General features: G+C 37.1%; 1 protein-coding gene and 1 pseudogene across 1 annotated transcript; one reads left to right on the top strand and one right to left on the bottom strand.

The window, feature by feature from the left end:
- Nucleotides 1–2,028: 2,028 nt before the first annotated feature.
- On the bottom strand, nucleotides 2,029–3,665 carry LOC132800013 (uncharacterized). Its single transcript, XM_060812894.1, has 3 exons — nucleotides 3,610–3,665; nucleotides 3,246–3,483; nucleotides 2,029–2,054 (listed from the first exon to the last, which is right to left on the bottom strand). Exons 1-3 carry the CDS (start codon nucleotides 3,661–3,663, stop codon nucleotides 2,029–2,031), a joined length of 318 nt encoding a protein of 105 aa, XP_060668877.1. The 5' UTR covers nucleotides 3,664–3,665.
- A 4,622-nt stretch (nucleotides 3,666–8,287) lies between these two features.
- Nucleotides 8,288–11,063, top strand: LOC107432487 (subtilisin-like protease 3; annotated as a pseudogene).
- The last annotated feature ends 5,640 nt before the right edge of the window (nucleotides 11,064–16,703 follow it).

Here is a 16,703-nt window from a genome sequence, read left to right as displayed (position 1 = left end):
TGGACTGTACACTTTCGGTAATTACCGACGAAACCGTCGGTAAGTGTTCCAGAGTGAATTTGTTGGTTACCGACGGTTTCCTCGGGAATTACCGAGGGAATACAGTCATCCAATTTTTTTGCAAAATTTGAGACACTTTTATGAAATTTTGTGATTTTCTCTCCTTAGGACAATTTTAGAATCCCTGTTTTGCATGTTTTTGCACTAACACACGTTATGAGACTTGTGGGGCCCAAAAAACTTGTAAAATGTGATGGACTGTACACTCTCGGGAATTACCGACGAAACCATCGGTAATTTTTCCAAAGGGTATTTGGTGGTTACCGACGATTTCCTCGGGAATTACCGAGGGTGAACAGTCATCCTACTTTTTTACAAAATTTGATACACTTTTATTAAATTTTGGGATTTTCTCTACTTATTATAATTTTAGAATCCCTATTTGCCATGTTTTTGCATTCAACACACATTATGGGACTTGTGGGGCCCAACAAATTGGGAAAATGTGATGGACTGTACACCCTCGGGAATTACCGACGAAACCGTCGGTAATTTTTCCAGGGGTTATTTGTTGGTTACCGACGGTTTCCTCGGAAATTACCGAGGGTGAACAGTCATCCTATTTTTTTGCAAAATTTGAGACACTTTTATGAAATTTTGGGATTTCTCTCCTTAGTATAATTACAGAATCCCTATTTTGCATGTTTTTGCATTCAACACACCTTAGGGGACTTGTGGGGCCCAAAAAATTGGTAAAATGTTATGGACTGTGCACCCTCGGAAATTACCGACGAAACCGTCGGTAAGTGTTCCAGAGTGAATTTGTTGGTTACCGACGGTTTCCTCGGGAATTACCGAGGGTGAACAGTCATCCTATTTTTTGCAAAATTTGAGACACTTTTATGAAATTTTGGGATTTTCTCTCCTTAGTATAATTATAGAATCCTTATTTTGCATGTTTTTGCATTCAACACACCTTAGGGGACTTGTGGGGCCCAAAAAATTGATAAAATGTGATGGACTGTACACCCTCGGGAATTACCGACGAAACCGTCGGTAAGTTTTCCAGAGGATTTTTGTTGGTTACCGACGATCTCCTCGGGAATTACCGAGGGTGAACAGTCATCCTATTCTTTTGCAAAATTTGGTACACTTTTATTAAATTTTGGGATTTTCTCTGCTTATTATAATTATAGAATCCCTATTTGCCATGTTTTTGCATTCAACACACCTTAGGGGACTTGTGGGGCCCAAAAAATTGGTAAAATGTTATGGACTGTACACCCTCGGGAATTACCGATGAAACCGTCAGTAAGTGTTCCAGAGTGAATTTGTTGGTTACCGACGGTTTCCTCGGGAATTACCGAGGGAATACAGTCATCCAATTTTTTTGCAAAATTTGAGACACTTTTATGAAATTTTGGGATTTTTTCTCCTTAGTATAATTTTAGAATCCCTATTTTGCATGTTTTTGCATTCAACACACGTTATGGGACTTGTGGGGTCCAAAAAATTGGTAAAATGTCATTACCGTAGGATTTCGGTAATTACCGATGAAACCTTCGGTAATTAAGTATTTGTGCCAATAGGAGAACGTTTTCGGAACATTTGGGGGCATTGATGAATGTATAATTTGCATGTTATTGCCGAAAATACTCCATTAGTTGAGTATTTGGAGAAAAAAAAAATCTTAATTCATATTACCAAAAGCGTTTCTGTAATTACCGATGGTGAATCAGGAATTATCGATGAACCATCGGTAATCATCTTTGCTTTAATTTTTACCACAACCGAGGGTTTTTTTTTCTTTTTTCTTTTTTTTTTTCAAAGGTTGTCATTAGTAAAGATAGGTTCAGCATATTAAGATAACATTAGTATAACATTAGTATGGAGTGTCATAACATTAAACATACGATCTACGTTGAAATTTTATTAAAGTACAAATCAATAGCATTATTTTTCTAAAAAACATAATGTCTTGCGGACCAAATGAAGGATTCTCCTCACTACTCATGTATTCAATAAGTTTCAGAGCGTAGACGCCACAATCACCCCTGCAGAATAGCATTAATGATTAGCATTAATGAAAACCAACCACGTGTATTTTCACACGTAACCACAATAAAACAGCAGCAATACAAGTTGTTTGAAATGACAACACATTCATACCCATTATCTTGGCAGGGTGCAACTTTGATCATGGTCATCGTGAATGGATCTAAAGTGGGAGGCACATCCGGATTCTTCTCGTAACATCCCCCATCCCTCAATAGGTAAAGCAGCATATACGTAAGGCATTCTGCATTCTTCAACTCTCTATTCTGGACATATTTATTTCCCATATTTGGATCATATAAATCAATATGTCGGGCCTTCAAGTCCACACATGCTACCAACCAATGCGTGCCTCCATTGTTGACAGGGATGTACACCTGCAAATTAGAACATAACCTCATTATCCACAAAATGGGAAACTTAGTGAGAATTTTTTTCAATATATGTATGGACTTACATAATCACATATCCGCCACGACACGCTAGGTTTGGGTGACTTCCCATGCACATAGCTACAAAGGGTCGCATCACATGAATATGTGCTACGAGATGCCCTCCATATGGGATAACGCCTTTTGATGGATGACTGCCAAATAATGAAATATATACAATATAAAATATCATCAATATAACATTAACCAACGGAGTAACATCCCATCATCTTATCCTAAATAACACGTCTAATATGGCACGGGTGTTGGTGAACATTTTCTCATTATCAAACCGCCTTTTTCGTATGAAATACAAAATAGTATCAATATGCTGCAAAACCACATTAAAGGAAATAAGTAACAAGTGCGAGGTGATAAATAAAACATCATTCCAAATGTAGGACCACAATGATTTTACATGAACAAAAAGCATATAACTTACATAGGAATTCAACCATCCTTCATCGGTAAGTAGCTCAGCAAAAAATTCCTTTCCCACCGTCATATAAGATGTACACACGGTTGCTTCCTTCGGTGCCACCCTATGCCACTCATCGAACGCCCTCTCCTTTGATGCATCAATAGGTCGAGTAAGATTAAATTTGACCTTCTTTTTACACGGGTCGGTGTAAGGAGAGATGACGTGATGTGACTGGTGGTAAACTCAACCGAATCGGCTTGTATCACCAACGTTATGCGTCCGATCTTCCACCTCAATCTCAGTTGATTGGTCATGATGCGGACTGTCAGCTGAAGCACTGATATCCCACCCGAAATGCAAAGGCTGATATGGCATCAAAGCCCAGGAATCCTCCACATAGGGTCCTCCAGGTACGATAGGCTCAAACGGTGTAGTACAATCATCATCCTCCTTCCTACCATTGGAACCGTCTATGGGTGCATCAAATTCTTCAGCTTGCTCTCCAACAGACGGTGCCACAGGGGATGATGGTCTAACCGAAGATGACGGTGAATGGCTATGCATATGATGCTCGGCCTGCAAAACACAATGGTTATTTTTGCAGTTCCCAAACTCTAACAACAAATAATTGTTGAATTACAATATGTAATTTAATAATGCTGAAGCAACAAAGTAAAGTATACTAAGTTGTCTAAATGATACCTGATGCTTTTGTTGGTCAATAACAGAACTAAGCATCTTCCTTAACGCTGCCATCTCTTTATTTAATTCATCAAATTTTGCCTCTAAGCAAGCAAGCTAATCAATATCAATATCCAAAACATAAGTCAACATATATTAGTACAACATATGAAATACAAATTTGCGTGCAAGTAACAATTGCATACCCTGAAATTAGCATCTGGAGGGCCGCTAGAATGCTCCTCAGCTTTGAATGCATCTTTAGCGCTAACATCTTTAGCGCCAACATCTTTAGCGCCAACTATTGGTGCTACAATTGGAGGTGACGTGTAGCGAACTTCATGTATGTCAACTGCTATTGTTCGCCAGTAATCCATAGTCTTCTCCTCATCGGTAGCATATAACCTCCAGTGCACAACATACTACATGAAATGAAGAAAGGAAAAAAAAGTAAATTTGGAAACTGATTATGGTAATGTAACTTGAATGTAGTCGTACCATGTAGTCTAAAAAAAATTTGCCTTACATTGCTATTGGAGGAGAACCAATTATGGACAGCAAAATGGTTCGGTTGCCTTGGAGTATGCCATCCAAGGATCCTCGGACAACGGGTTTCCAACCGGTCGGCAAATTGGTTACCAAAATCAGGGATTGCTTCAAACCCCCACGCCTACAAAATACAAATTATAGGTTATTAAATATAATTTTTAAGTAAACGCTACATGTATTAAATATATTACCGTACCTAAAACACCAATGGAAAACCTTTTAGGTCATAATACTGTGATTTATTCTTTACTGCACGTCCTCGTCCTCGTTGCTGGAATGCATTGTGGAATGAGTTGATCGTCTCCTTGTAGCTCAGAATGCCCCAAGGGTAGGAATTAAATACGTCAAGATCAGCAACCAAATCAATGAATTTTTTATTTATTTGAACCTTCAGATCCATTCCGAGTACACCATGAACTAAGAAATATAGTAACGCAATTCTAACAGCATCCCAATCATCCACAAAAAGTGTATCCTTGCATAGTCATTCCAGTTCGGGCGGTTTCAAGTCACTCCTGTCATCTAGCAACCTCGTGCGCAGCTCATTTCCTTTGGAAATTTGCATATCATACATCGAAGGGTACCTACAAAACTTTAACCCACTAATGAGTGCGAATTCCCACTTCGTAAACCGCACTGCAGATCCGCCGAAGTTAAACTCCAGTACTTCTGGATTGTTGGACACAACTTGTCTACAAAGCAGGTGATGCACTACCTGACCAGAGAACCGGAGGTTCTTCATGTCAAGTAAATGTCCAAAACATGTTTGTCTATACTTTTCCAGCTGCTCACTTGTGAGGACACTTGTAATTACTTTGTTCGCCTCTATTGGATTCCCGAATGAATATGCCCTAACTTTATTTATATCGGCATCCTGCAACATCTGTTCCTTTGGAGCATCGATGGGCTGCAAAATGAATTACATAAATGGAACTGACATCAACGATTTAATCATACCCTATTTTTCCACCCTAACTTGATAATAATAATTTCCAACTAAATCTTAAGACATATGGGTTCACATTTTTGCACAAGTGGTAATTACCGATGAAACCATCGGTAATCAACCTACAATGAACTAAAAAAAAGCCCGATGGCCTATCGGCAATTACCGATGGCCATCGGGTGAAGTTTTTCTTCAGTTTTCACATTCATGAATAAATACTGTCAGATGTCTTATCATTTACCACACAAAACAACATAAATGAATATAAAACTTACCATATCAGATGGGGGAGAGGAAAGTGGAACGTGCCCTCGAAGTTTGGTGCTTTCCGTCTCAGTTTTGGATTTCTGCCTAGTAGTTCGTCGACGCTTAGAGTCGGGTGCTGCTATGCTACCACCGCGTCTCTTACTTTCCACCTTCTTAACTCCCTTCTTCGGTTGACGTCGTAAGTTCCTCTTTGGTGCCATTATAAAGTACAACCTACAAATGTACATTGACAACATTAATAAACTTTTATCTACCTTTAACAACATTGTCAACTATGTATACATACATGTATAAATATCCGCAATCCTCAATTTCATACGCTCTCTTCCTAAGGATATTGTTCATGCCATCTACAAAACATTTACTGAACATTTACTGTATAGCAGTGTACATGCCATCTAAATCTTTCTATCTTTTTCTTCTTTAATTTTTTATTTTTTTCTTTTTTGGGGATAAAGTGTTTGCGTGTTTGCTTCTAGCTAACCATGTACCTAAAATTTTATGCATCGATCTTCTCTCTCTCTCTCTCTCTCTCTATATATATATATATATCTATACCTTTAGAAAGTACTAACTCTGGAATTCTCAACTTCAATTCTAATTAATCATAAAGTATTTTTCTCTTATCTCCATGTACTGATTTTTAGTAATAAATTACCCTAGCAAAAAGGAAGAAGAAAAAACTTAAAAGAAAAAAGAAGGTCTGAAAAGCAACTAAGATTTCTAATGCAGCTATAGTCTAAAGTGAGGTTTTAATAGAGCAACCCACAATTGTGGCCAATTATGATGCTACATGCAGATGGAGATAAAGTGAAATATTGAAATGACTGGAGAGGAAGTAGTCAATTCACCCAAAATAGAAAAACAAGAAAGTGAAGTATAGAGGTGGAAGACTAGATAGAAGCGACGCAACAGACAGATTGTTATAAGCCAATCAAAAGCAGTCCTTAGACTGTATATATACATATCATATTCATGTTATATTTAATTATTTCTTACCATACAATATATGTCTAAAAAATATGCACAGAAAGTTGCAGACTATAATCTGAACATATAGGTTAAGCTGGACTGCAACATGTCCACCACTTCTATATGAGTATGTCAACTAATGTAGCTACATCTCTTCCCCATACTGCTTGTGTTTAACCTGATTTGGTTATAAAAGCTCAGACCTACCGACATCTGTATATGCTATACAAATCATTCACTTCATATTTATTTTATCTGTATAAAAATCCAAAAAGAAATATAATTAGTTTCCTAAGGGTCAAGTACGTTTTTAAAAAAATTCTTCTTTTCAACCCACAAAACCAGTTTTCTAGACAGAGTTTGAGTATCATGCACTAGTGAGATAACACCTTTAGCTTAAGGATTTAAACTTCGATCATGGTAAAAATCCTTATATCCCTAAGTTGTAACAAATACATATATATACATATATTATGTTCTTTTATTACAAACTAACATTCTTCTTCATCAAATTCATTGATTTCCCTGCCTTCATCCTTTATTTATTTTCCATGCTCAGGGATGTCTGTCGATGGAACCGAAAAAAAAAAATTTATAAAAATTTTTAAAAAAAAAATTAAAAACGACGTGTCGTCTGGGTGTCGTTCATCCCAGACGACATGTCGTTCAATCCATCTTCAACCCTTGTTCGGGTCGACCCGAACCCGCCTAAACCAGTCCCAACCCGATTCTTGACCCGGTTATTTCTTCCACCTCCGGCCACCATTCAAGGCCAAACCGGTCCCATTTCTTTCCTCTCTTCATTTCCTACTAATGTCCAATATTAATCTATCCTAAAACCTAGGTTATAATCACTTCTATACGAAAACCTAAATCTTCAAAAATTCCACATTTTAAACCGGTTCTCAAACACTAAACAGAAATCACAAGTTTCAATGTCTCATTGTACTAAATTTGTAAGTATTTAACGGTAAGGTAAGGCAACAAATAAACACAAAAAATAAAAATAAAAACGCACACTCCACGGCAACGAAAGAGATAAACACAAAGACAAATCCACACAAAAACAACCCACACTGGTCCCACGACAACAAATAAACAAAAATATTCAACCAATTACCTCGGACAGTGCTGAGATGAGATCCTAATGTTTGGCTTTTCCACGGCAACTTTGGTTTGGTTTTTTGTATTTGTATGTTCGTGTAAAGACGTTTAGAAAAAGTTGATTTTTGTTTGGTTTAAAATATAATAGGATATGTAAGTAATTTTTTTTTGTTTGAAGGTTACAATGGATATTGAAGGGTAGAACAAAAAATATATCAAATGAGAGAGCAAAATTCATTAACCTCGGTCCTATGAAGGTATTGGACCAAATTCCCCATCTCACAAAATGATTCCCAGAAGGATGGTAAACTATTTGTTGAAGGATATTTGAAATGGGTTTCCCGTAAGTATTCTGGTAGAAGCCCAATACCTATCACATTTGTATGAAATTGGGCCATTTTATTAGCTCAGAATAAAAGCTACTTTGATACCCTCTTAATCACTTTAATTATCTTTTGACCTTTTTTTTTAATTTATTTTTATTTTTTTAGAAATGTCCAATGAAAAATGGATTGTTTTTTTTTTTTTTTTGGGATAGGGAATTAATTTGTATGTTGTATGTTGTATTCTGATCCTGTCCCATAGTGCTGATTGTAACGTGATGGCAATTGACAAATAATATTTTTCTAAAAAATATTAAACTTGCTGTGTGGTGATTAAGTTAAAGCCCCAACACCTATATATTTGAATAAAAAAAAAGATTCCGGTAAAAGGCCAAAATTATATTTGAGTAAGAATTAATAAAATTCTGTTACATATTATTAATAACAATAATAATAAAATTCTACAGCTACCGATTTGCATCATCATTATTAGACTACTTTCAAATATTTTGTTACAAATAAAAATATCTGATCCCCCTATCCAGCAGTATATTGTTCTGGCCATATATAGTAACAATGAATGCATGATAATCTTGCTTGCATGTATATGACCATCAAGAATAAATTTTTTTTTAATCTTTTTTTTTATTTTTTTATTTTCGCTTTTAAGCTGCTTTCATACTTTAGCTTTTAATAGTGCGACTACTTTTGAGGTGGGAAATGATTTTTCCTTTATCCAATAATTAAGACCCGTCTTCCCACTGTTTTTTTTCTATGTCAAAGAGCATGAACCACATGGTGAAACTGAGTAAATTATGAATTTAATAACCTGTAGATGGAGAATTCAGCTTTGGAGATGATCATGTTTCCCCCCGGATTGGTTCTTGTTCTAACATTCGCAACAGCAGTTGCTGAAGAACTTGAACAAGTTAGTTCCCTGACAGGTGAGGACCAAAGCATCTCCCAAACTTATATCATCTTCACCAAGAAGCCCGAGGGTGCAGGATCTAATTCTCTACAGTATGAAGATTTAAACACTTGGTATCAATCATTTTTACCCACTTCCACAACCCCAAACCAGCAACAACCTCAAATTGTCCATACCTATCGAAACGTGGTGACGGGTTTTACAGCAAGATTGACAGCTAACCAAGTGAAAGCCATCGAAGACACGGAAGGTTTTCTGTCTGCTCAACCTGCAAGGATGTTATCTTTACAAACTACTCACAGTCCTAAGTTCTTGGGGTTAATAAACCAAGGATTGGGATTTTGGATGAACGGATCAAATTATGGTAAAGGGGTGATAATTGGCATTGTGGACACTGGGATTTGGCCTGATCATCCTTCATTTGGAGATGAAGGCGTTCCTCCTCCACCTGCTAAATGGAAAGAGAGATGCGAGTTCAACGAGACAGTATGCAATAACAAGCTAATTGGGGCAAGAAATTGCGTCCATGGTGCTGCTGCTACTTTGTTTCCCTATGAGGTCGGCCAAGGCACCCACACATCCAGCACGGCTGCTGGAAATTTTGTGAAAGGTGCCAATGCGAATGGAAATGGCAATGGCACCGCGGTTGGCATGGCCCCTCATGCCCACTTGGCCATTTACAAAGTTTGCTCTGTCAAAGGTTGCAAGGATGGTGACGTTTTAGCTGCAATTGATGCCGCAGTTGAAGATGGTGTGGATGTGATCTCCATCTGCATGGTCGATAATCATGTTAATTACAATCCTTTCTGTGAGGATACAATTGCAGTGGGTGCATTTGGCGCAACCCAGAAGGGAATTTTGGTCAGCTGTTCGGCTGGGAATATTGGACCTAAACACAAAACTTTATCAAATGAAGCTCCTTGGATTCTCACTGTCGGAGCAAGCACCATTGACAGAACCATAAAAGCTACTGCAAGGCTTGGAAATGGAGCCGAATTTGATGGTGAATCTGTTTTCCAACCTAAAGATTTCCATCCTGTATTGTTACCTCTCGTCTATCCAGGTTCAAATGGGAACCGATCATCCGCTTTTTGCGATGATGGTTCGTTGATAAAAATGGATGTGAAGGGAAAAATAGTTTTGTGTGAAATTGGTGGATGGGTGTCACAAACTGCAAAAGGATATGAAGTGAGAAGTGCCGGTGGTGCTGCTATGATTGTCATCAAGAGAAAGCAAGATGGGTATACCACTTTGGCAGAAGATCATGTACTTCCGGCAACTCATTTGGATTATGCTTCTAGGTTGAAGATCAAAGCCTATATAAATTCAATCCAGGATCCAAAGGCCACAATCTTATTCAGAGGAACTGTGATAGGAGAATCATCATCTGTTGCTCTAGCAGTACCATTCTTCTCATCAAAAGGCCCAAGCAAAGCAAGCCCTGGAATTTTGAAACCAGACATTATTGGTCCTGGTGTCAACATCCTAGTTGCATATCCATTTCCATCAGACAACGACATTGCCATGAAGACAAAATCAATATTTGACATAATGTCAGGAACTTCAATGTCCTATCCTCATCTCAGTGGCATTGGGGCTTTGCTCAACAGCTCTCACCCTGACTGGTCACCAGCCGATATTAAATCTGCCATCATGACTGCTGCTGATGTTGTTAACCATTATGGCAAGCCCATGTTTGATGAAACACTCTCCCCTGTTGATGTCTTTGCCATTGGTGCAAGCCATGTGAACCCTTCTAAAGCAAATGATCCTAGTCTTGTTTATGATATTTAGCCGGACGATTACATTCCTTATCTATGTGGATTGAACTACACGGACAAACAAGTAGAGGTCATCACACAAAGCAGTGTCAAGTGTTCTAAGGTGGAAAGCATAGCAGAAATGCAGGTTAACTATCCTTCATTTTCTGTGGTTTTGGGGACTGAGAGTCTGACTTTTACAAGGACAGTGACAAATATTGGAGATGCTAAATCAACATACACTTTGGAAAGGTCTGTACCTCCAGGAGTAGACATCACTGTAATACCCGAGAAGCTGGTATTCAGTGAGATTAATCAGAAAGCAACATACACAGTAGAATTCATCCCACAAAGCAAGCAATTTGGTGAGATATACCCACAAAGCCACACTGGGAAGGACAGTAAGCGATATGCTGAGGGATATCTGAGATGGGTTTCGGATAAGTACTCTGTTAGAAGCCCAATATCTATCATATTTGCATGATATTGGGGTTAGAATAAGTTTTTCTACTTCTTCTTTATTCAATAAAGCTATTTGCAGCTACTTAATTTAAATTAATCAATCTATTGATAATTTGGCGTAATTGTACTTCCGTTAACATATTAATGAAGGTTTGATTAATTAGATAACCTATAACAATTTAATATCAAGCTGTTTTGCGGACCCATACATATAAATACTCTCCAAAGGCTTTGGTTATTTTTGTTGGATTTTTAGAACAAAAAACATAGTAAAAACGAAAGAGAAAGAAGCTTAAGCTGGTATGGTTACTCCACCCTCGTTCATTATGGACATAACATATACCCACAAGTTTTCATAAACAGTAAACCACCTAATTTTCACCTACTACTGTAGTAATCATATTGCTAAAAGACAAGCCATACTTTGGCTACCTAATACAGTGGTGTTTTTATCAAAAACTAAAAGTACAGTAACTAATCATCACAAAGCAACTTATACAGCAACAAAAGTGACATTACACTAACACTCCTCCTTGGCACTTTTGCTGGAAACACTAAGATCATTTCTTAATGTTTCAAACTTGTTTCTTGGCAAAGCTTTCATCAAAATATCAGCAAGCTGGACCTCAGAACTGCAATGAACCAGCTTCACTTCACCATTTCTTTCAGCTTCTCTCACAGCATGATATTTAACTGGAATATGCTTTGTTCTTCTATGTTGACCTGGATTTTCAGCAATGGAAATTGCAGACTTGTTATCACAGTGTATTGTGATCGCTTCTTCTTGCCTCTTATTTAAATCAACAAGCAACTTCCTTAGCCGTAAAGCTTGATTTGAAGCAGCTGCAGCAGCAATATATTCGGCTTCAGCTGTGGATTGAGCAACTGAATCCTGCTTTTATGAGCCTCCATGAAAAAGGACCTGAACCAAGAGAAAATAAATACCCTGAAATACTTTTTGAATCCTCCATGCTTCCAGCCCAATCACTATCAACATAGCCCATCAACTTGCCTTCTTCTCGCTTCAAAAAAAAAAACACCATAGTCTATGGTGCCTCTAATGTATCTTAGCACTCTTTTAGCTGCAGAATAATGCATATGTGATGGAGCATGCATAAATCTGGAAAGCAAACTCACAGAAAACATAATGTCAGGTCTAGAAGCACATAAATACAGCAAACTTTCAATAAAGCTTCTATAGGTTGAAACTTCAATCTTGGCAGCACCATCTTCAAGTTCAAATTTTTTATTGTAAACCATTGGAGTGTCAACTGGATTACACTTCTCCATGTTAAACTTTTTGAATAGTTCCACAGCATACTTCTTTTAGGATAAGAAAATGCCATGACTAAATTGATATATCTCCATGCTAAGAAAGTAGTTCATCACTCCTAAATCTGACATTTCAAACACCTTTTGCATTTCAGATTTAAACTTCAACACACTTTGTGAATCTCATCCTGTAACAAACAAGTCATCAACATATAGAGAAACAATCAATTTTTCATCATTTGAACCTGACTTCACGTACAAAGTAGGCTCATTCTCACTCATTTTAAATCATTTTCCAACAAGGTGTGAGTCAATTCTACTATACCAAGCTCTGGGAGCTTGTTTCAAGCCATAAAGAGCCTTATGCAATTTATAAACCTTGTCTTCCTTTCCTTGAACAACAAAGCCTTCAGGTTATTCAACATATACTTTTTTCCTGCAGGTAACCATTTAGAAATGCAAATTTCACATCTAAATGGTAAACTTTCCAGCCTTTTTGAGCAGCAAGTGCTAGTAGAAATCTGATTGTTTCTGTCTCGCAACTGGTGCAAACGTATCTCCATAATCAATACCAGGTTGCTGCACATAACCTTTAACTACCAATCTTGCTTTATGCTTATTTATTGTACCATCAGTATTGACCTTGGTCCTAAAGACCCATTTCACTCAAATGGCCTTTTTGCCTTGGGGTTTGTTCACCAATTCCCAAGTTTTGTTTTTGCTAATCATATTGATTTCCATTTTCATGGCCTCTCTCCATGTCTCGAACTGATTTGCGTAATTGAAAGTAATTGGATCACACAATGCTAGGTTGCATATTTCCTATTCATCAGTCAAGGGTCTTGTACCTCGAACATCGGACATGAATCTTGTATCTCGGACATCGGACAGGGGACTTATAGCTCGGACATCGGACAGGAATCTTATATCTCAGACATCAGACAGGGATCTTGTATCTCGAACATCGGACAGGGATCTTGTATCTCGAACATCGAACAGGAGTCTTGTATCTCGGACATCGGACATGGATCTTGTATCTCGGACATCGGACAGGGATCTTGTATCTCGAACATCGGATAGGTTTCTTGTATCTCAGACACTTCTCTCGAATGCATCAGTGAAGGGTCTTGTACCTCGGATGCATTAGTCAGAGGTCTTGTACCTCGGATGCTTATCTTGGATGCATCAGTCAGAGGTCTTGTACCTCAGATGCTTTTCTCATATACATCAATCAAGGATCTTGTACCTCGGATTCCAACAGCATCTTCATCATTTGAATTATTCTCATCCTGAATGTAGTCATGTTCTTGGATAAATTCTTTGCTGAGGCTTGAACTTTACTTTTTTCCCAATTCCAAACAGCAGCTTCATCAACTTTAACATTCCTACTAACAATTAGCTTGTTAGTTTTCAAATGATATACTCTATACCCTTTTGTGTTGCTGCTGTAACCAACAAAAATTTTCATATCAGCTTTTTGATCCAACTTGTCTCTCTTAACTTCAGGAACATGTGTATAACAAATGCTCTCAAATATCTTCAAATGCTCCATAGTAGGCTTGACCCCATACCACACCTCATGTGGAGTTTTAAACTTCAATGCTTTAGTTGGTAATCTATTTAGCAAATACACTGAGGTATTTACTGCTTCAGCCCAAAACTTCTTTGGTAATTGCTTCTCAACCAACAAGCATCTACACATCTCCATAATAGTCCTGTTCTTTTTCCCACTAACCTTTTTTGCTAAGGAGTATAGGGAGAGATCAGCTGATGTTGAATTCCAGCTTCTTTGCATTGCAACTCAAACTTTTGAGCTGTATATTCAGTCCCATTATCAGATCGTATCACCTTGATGCTACATTTTGCTTGATTTTCTACCATGGCTTTAAAGCTAGTGAAAATCTCAGCAACTTCAGATTTTTGTTTCAGAAAATACACCCAACATATTCTGGAGAAATCATCTATGAAAGTGAGAAAATATCTACTACCGTTGATAGAATTCTCACTCATAGATCCACATACATCACTATGAATTAACTGAAGCTTTTCAGAGGCTCTTCAAGCGCCTTTCGAAGGGAATGGCAGCCTTTGTTGCTTACCAAGCAGACACACTTCACACACTTCCAGGTTTTTGCTAACAGCAGGCATATTCTTCACCAATTTCTTTTCATGCATTAGATTCAAGGAGTCATAATTAAAATGACCAAGTCTTTTATGCCACAACTTAGATTCATCACTAGTTTTGGCATAAAAAACATTATTTACCTTCTTGTTCCACTCTACCACAAAACTTTATCTTTCATTCCAACATTTAGAATTTCATTTCCATGTTGATCAAATATTATGCAAGACTTATCTTGAAAATTCAAAGAATATCCATTTTCAAGCATTTGTCCCACACTTAACAAGCTTTGATTAATTTTGGGTACACATAATACATTTAAAATGAGTTTAGTACCTGTTGAAGTTTCCACAGCCACTTCTCCTTTGCCTTGAACTTGAATAAAATCTCCATTTCCTATTTGCACTTTGGAAACAAAGCTTCTATCCAAGGTCTTGAAGAGATCAGCATCATGAGTCATATGTTAAGTGCAGCCACTATCCACCAACCAAGCTTCCTTGCTGCCGTTTTCTACATAACATGTAGCAACAAACAGCCTTTCCTCACTTTGCCGTGCTTCATCAGCAACTTGTACTTGGTGTGCTTGTTGCACTGGTCCTCCTTTGTTTTTGCAAACTTTTTCAATATGTCCCAGTTATTTGCAAACTCTACATTGAACATTTGGCCTAAACCAACAATATTTTTCAGGATGGTTGTCCTTTTTGCAATAAGAGCACGTCATAAACTTCTTTCTTTCACCTTCTCTGCTTGTACCAGCACCATATTTTCCTTTGACATTACTTCCTCCACCTTGCTACTTCCTTTGATTATTGTTTGCTGGAGCCTTACCTTTTTGTAATGTTAAAAAAGCACTTTCTGAGGTTTCTTCTTGTCTTATATATCTTCTTTGTTCAGTTGCTTGTAAAGCATTAACAAGCTCTGATAAAGAAATATGATTCAGGTCTCTTGACTCCTCCAAGGATGATATCTTTGCTTCGAACTTTTCTGGTAAGCTGACTAGCACTTTCTCCACCACTCTTCTATTTCCTAGGTCCTCTCCAAGAATTCTGATCTGGTTTACAACCTTCATAAGTCTGTCAATAAAGTCTTTTACCAACTCAGAATCCTTCATTCTTCAAGTTTCGAACTCCCTCCTTAAGTTCAAAACCTGCATTTGTCTTGTTCTTGCACTTCCCTGGAACTCTTCTTTTAGCTTGTCCCAAACCTCTTTAGCTGTAGTGCAAGCCATAATTCTGGTGAACATCACTTCTGAAACACCAGCATGTAAGGCAGATAAAGCTTAAACTTTTTAGCAACCTCCTCACTATGTTGCTTTATTTGAGCGATATTGGGATTTGTTGTCAAAGGGGGAGGGTTTCTTTCGGTCTCTATTACTTCCCACAAGTCAAAAACTTGAACGTAAGCTTTTATTTATAAACCACATGGTATAATTTTCTCCAGAAAATATAGGATGTGATGGAGCAAAAAAATGAGTTGAAGCCATTTAAAAAAGAAGGAAAGGTAGAAGGAAGGTTTCTGTATTTTTTGCTATTTCATTCACAGCCCCACTAAAAGATCATTAGAGCTTTGATACCATTTGTTGGATTTTTAGAACAAAAAACACAGCAAAAACGAAAGAGAAAGAAGCTTAAATTGGTATGGTTACTCCACCCTCGTTCATTATGGACATAACATATACCCACAAGTTTTCAGAAACAGTAAACCACATAATTTTCACCTAATACGGCGGTAATCATATTGCCAAAAGACAAGCTATACTTTGGCTACCTAATACAGCAGTGTTTTTATCAAAAACTAAAAGTACAGTAACTAATCATTACAAAGCAACTTATGACAGTAACAAAAATGACATTACACTAACAATTTTCATAGGGTCTTCACTGGGTTGTGCTGAGAATTCCTAATTACTTCTTGATTAAACAGATCCACCATAAAACATTTTATTTAATTGCATCTCCTAAATAGCTGATAATATATTGTTCTCCTCTGATTTATAAAATTCTTCGGACAATATCATTCTACTCAATGTCACAAAGCTAAGGAAATTATTACTATTTATTAGTATATCACTGATCCCACCCCATCGCTGTGTTCCCTACCTTTTCGATACTGGATACAGATATCCATTCTGATAAATCTCTGACAAAATTATATAAATATTTAGAAAAAAATAATTTGCCAAATACTTTATAGTATCATTTATTAGTTTGATCATCCGAAGATAATTTTCATATTATTTGATATATTTTAAAACTAAATTCAATAAAAAAAAAAAGAAAAGGATTTTTGTAGATTAATTGATAACAAAAATAATATTTTTTTAATTAGGATTATAATACCATTCACAATTAGAGGAAAAAGGAAAATAACTCAAATCTACTATTTAGTGTGGATGTAAGGCATATTACTG

This window comes from Ziziphus jujuba, chromosome 11 (assembly GCF_031755915.1).
Source record: "Ziziphus jujuba cultivar Dongzao chromosome 11, ASM3175591v1".
NCBI lineage: Eukaryota > Viridiplantae > Streptophyta > Magnoliopsida > Rosales > Rhamnaceae > Ziziphus > Ziziphus jujuba.
Note: the sequence above shows the minus strand (reverse complement) of the source record. Positions and strands in the feature narration are given on the sequence as shown.

What these genes read in the sequence shown, in the direction of transcription:
- LOC132800013 (XM_060812894.1), bottom strand. Translation starts at nt 3,663, where the DNA reads ATGGCAGCGTTAAGGAAGATGCTTAGTTCTGTTATTGACCAACAAAAG. An exon ending in TTGACCAACAAAAGCATCAG is followed by an intron (nt 3,484 to 3,609) that starts GTATCATTTAGA and finishes TGTGTTTTGCAG; the next exon opens with GCCGAGCATCATATGCATAG. An exon ending in GCATTTCGGGTGGGATATCA is followed by an intron (nt 2,055 to 3,245) that starts GTGCTTCAGCTG and finishes GCTATTCTGCAG; the next exon opens with GGGTGATTGTGGCGTCTACG.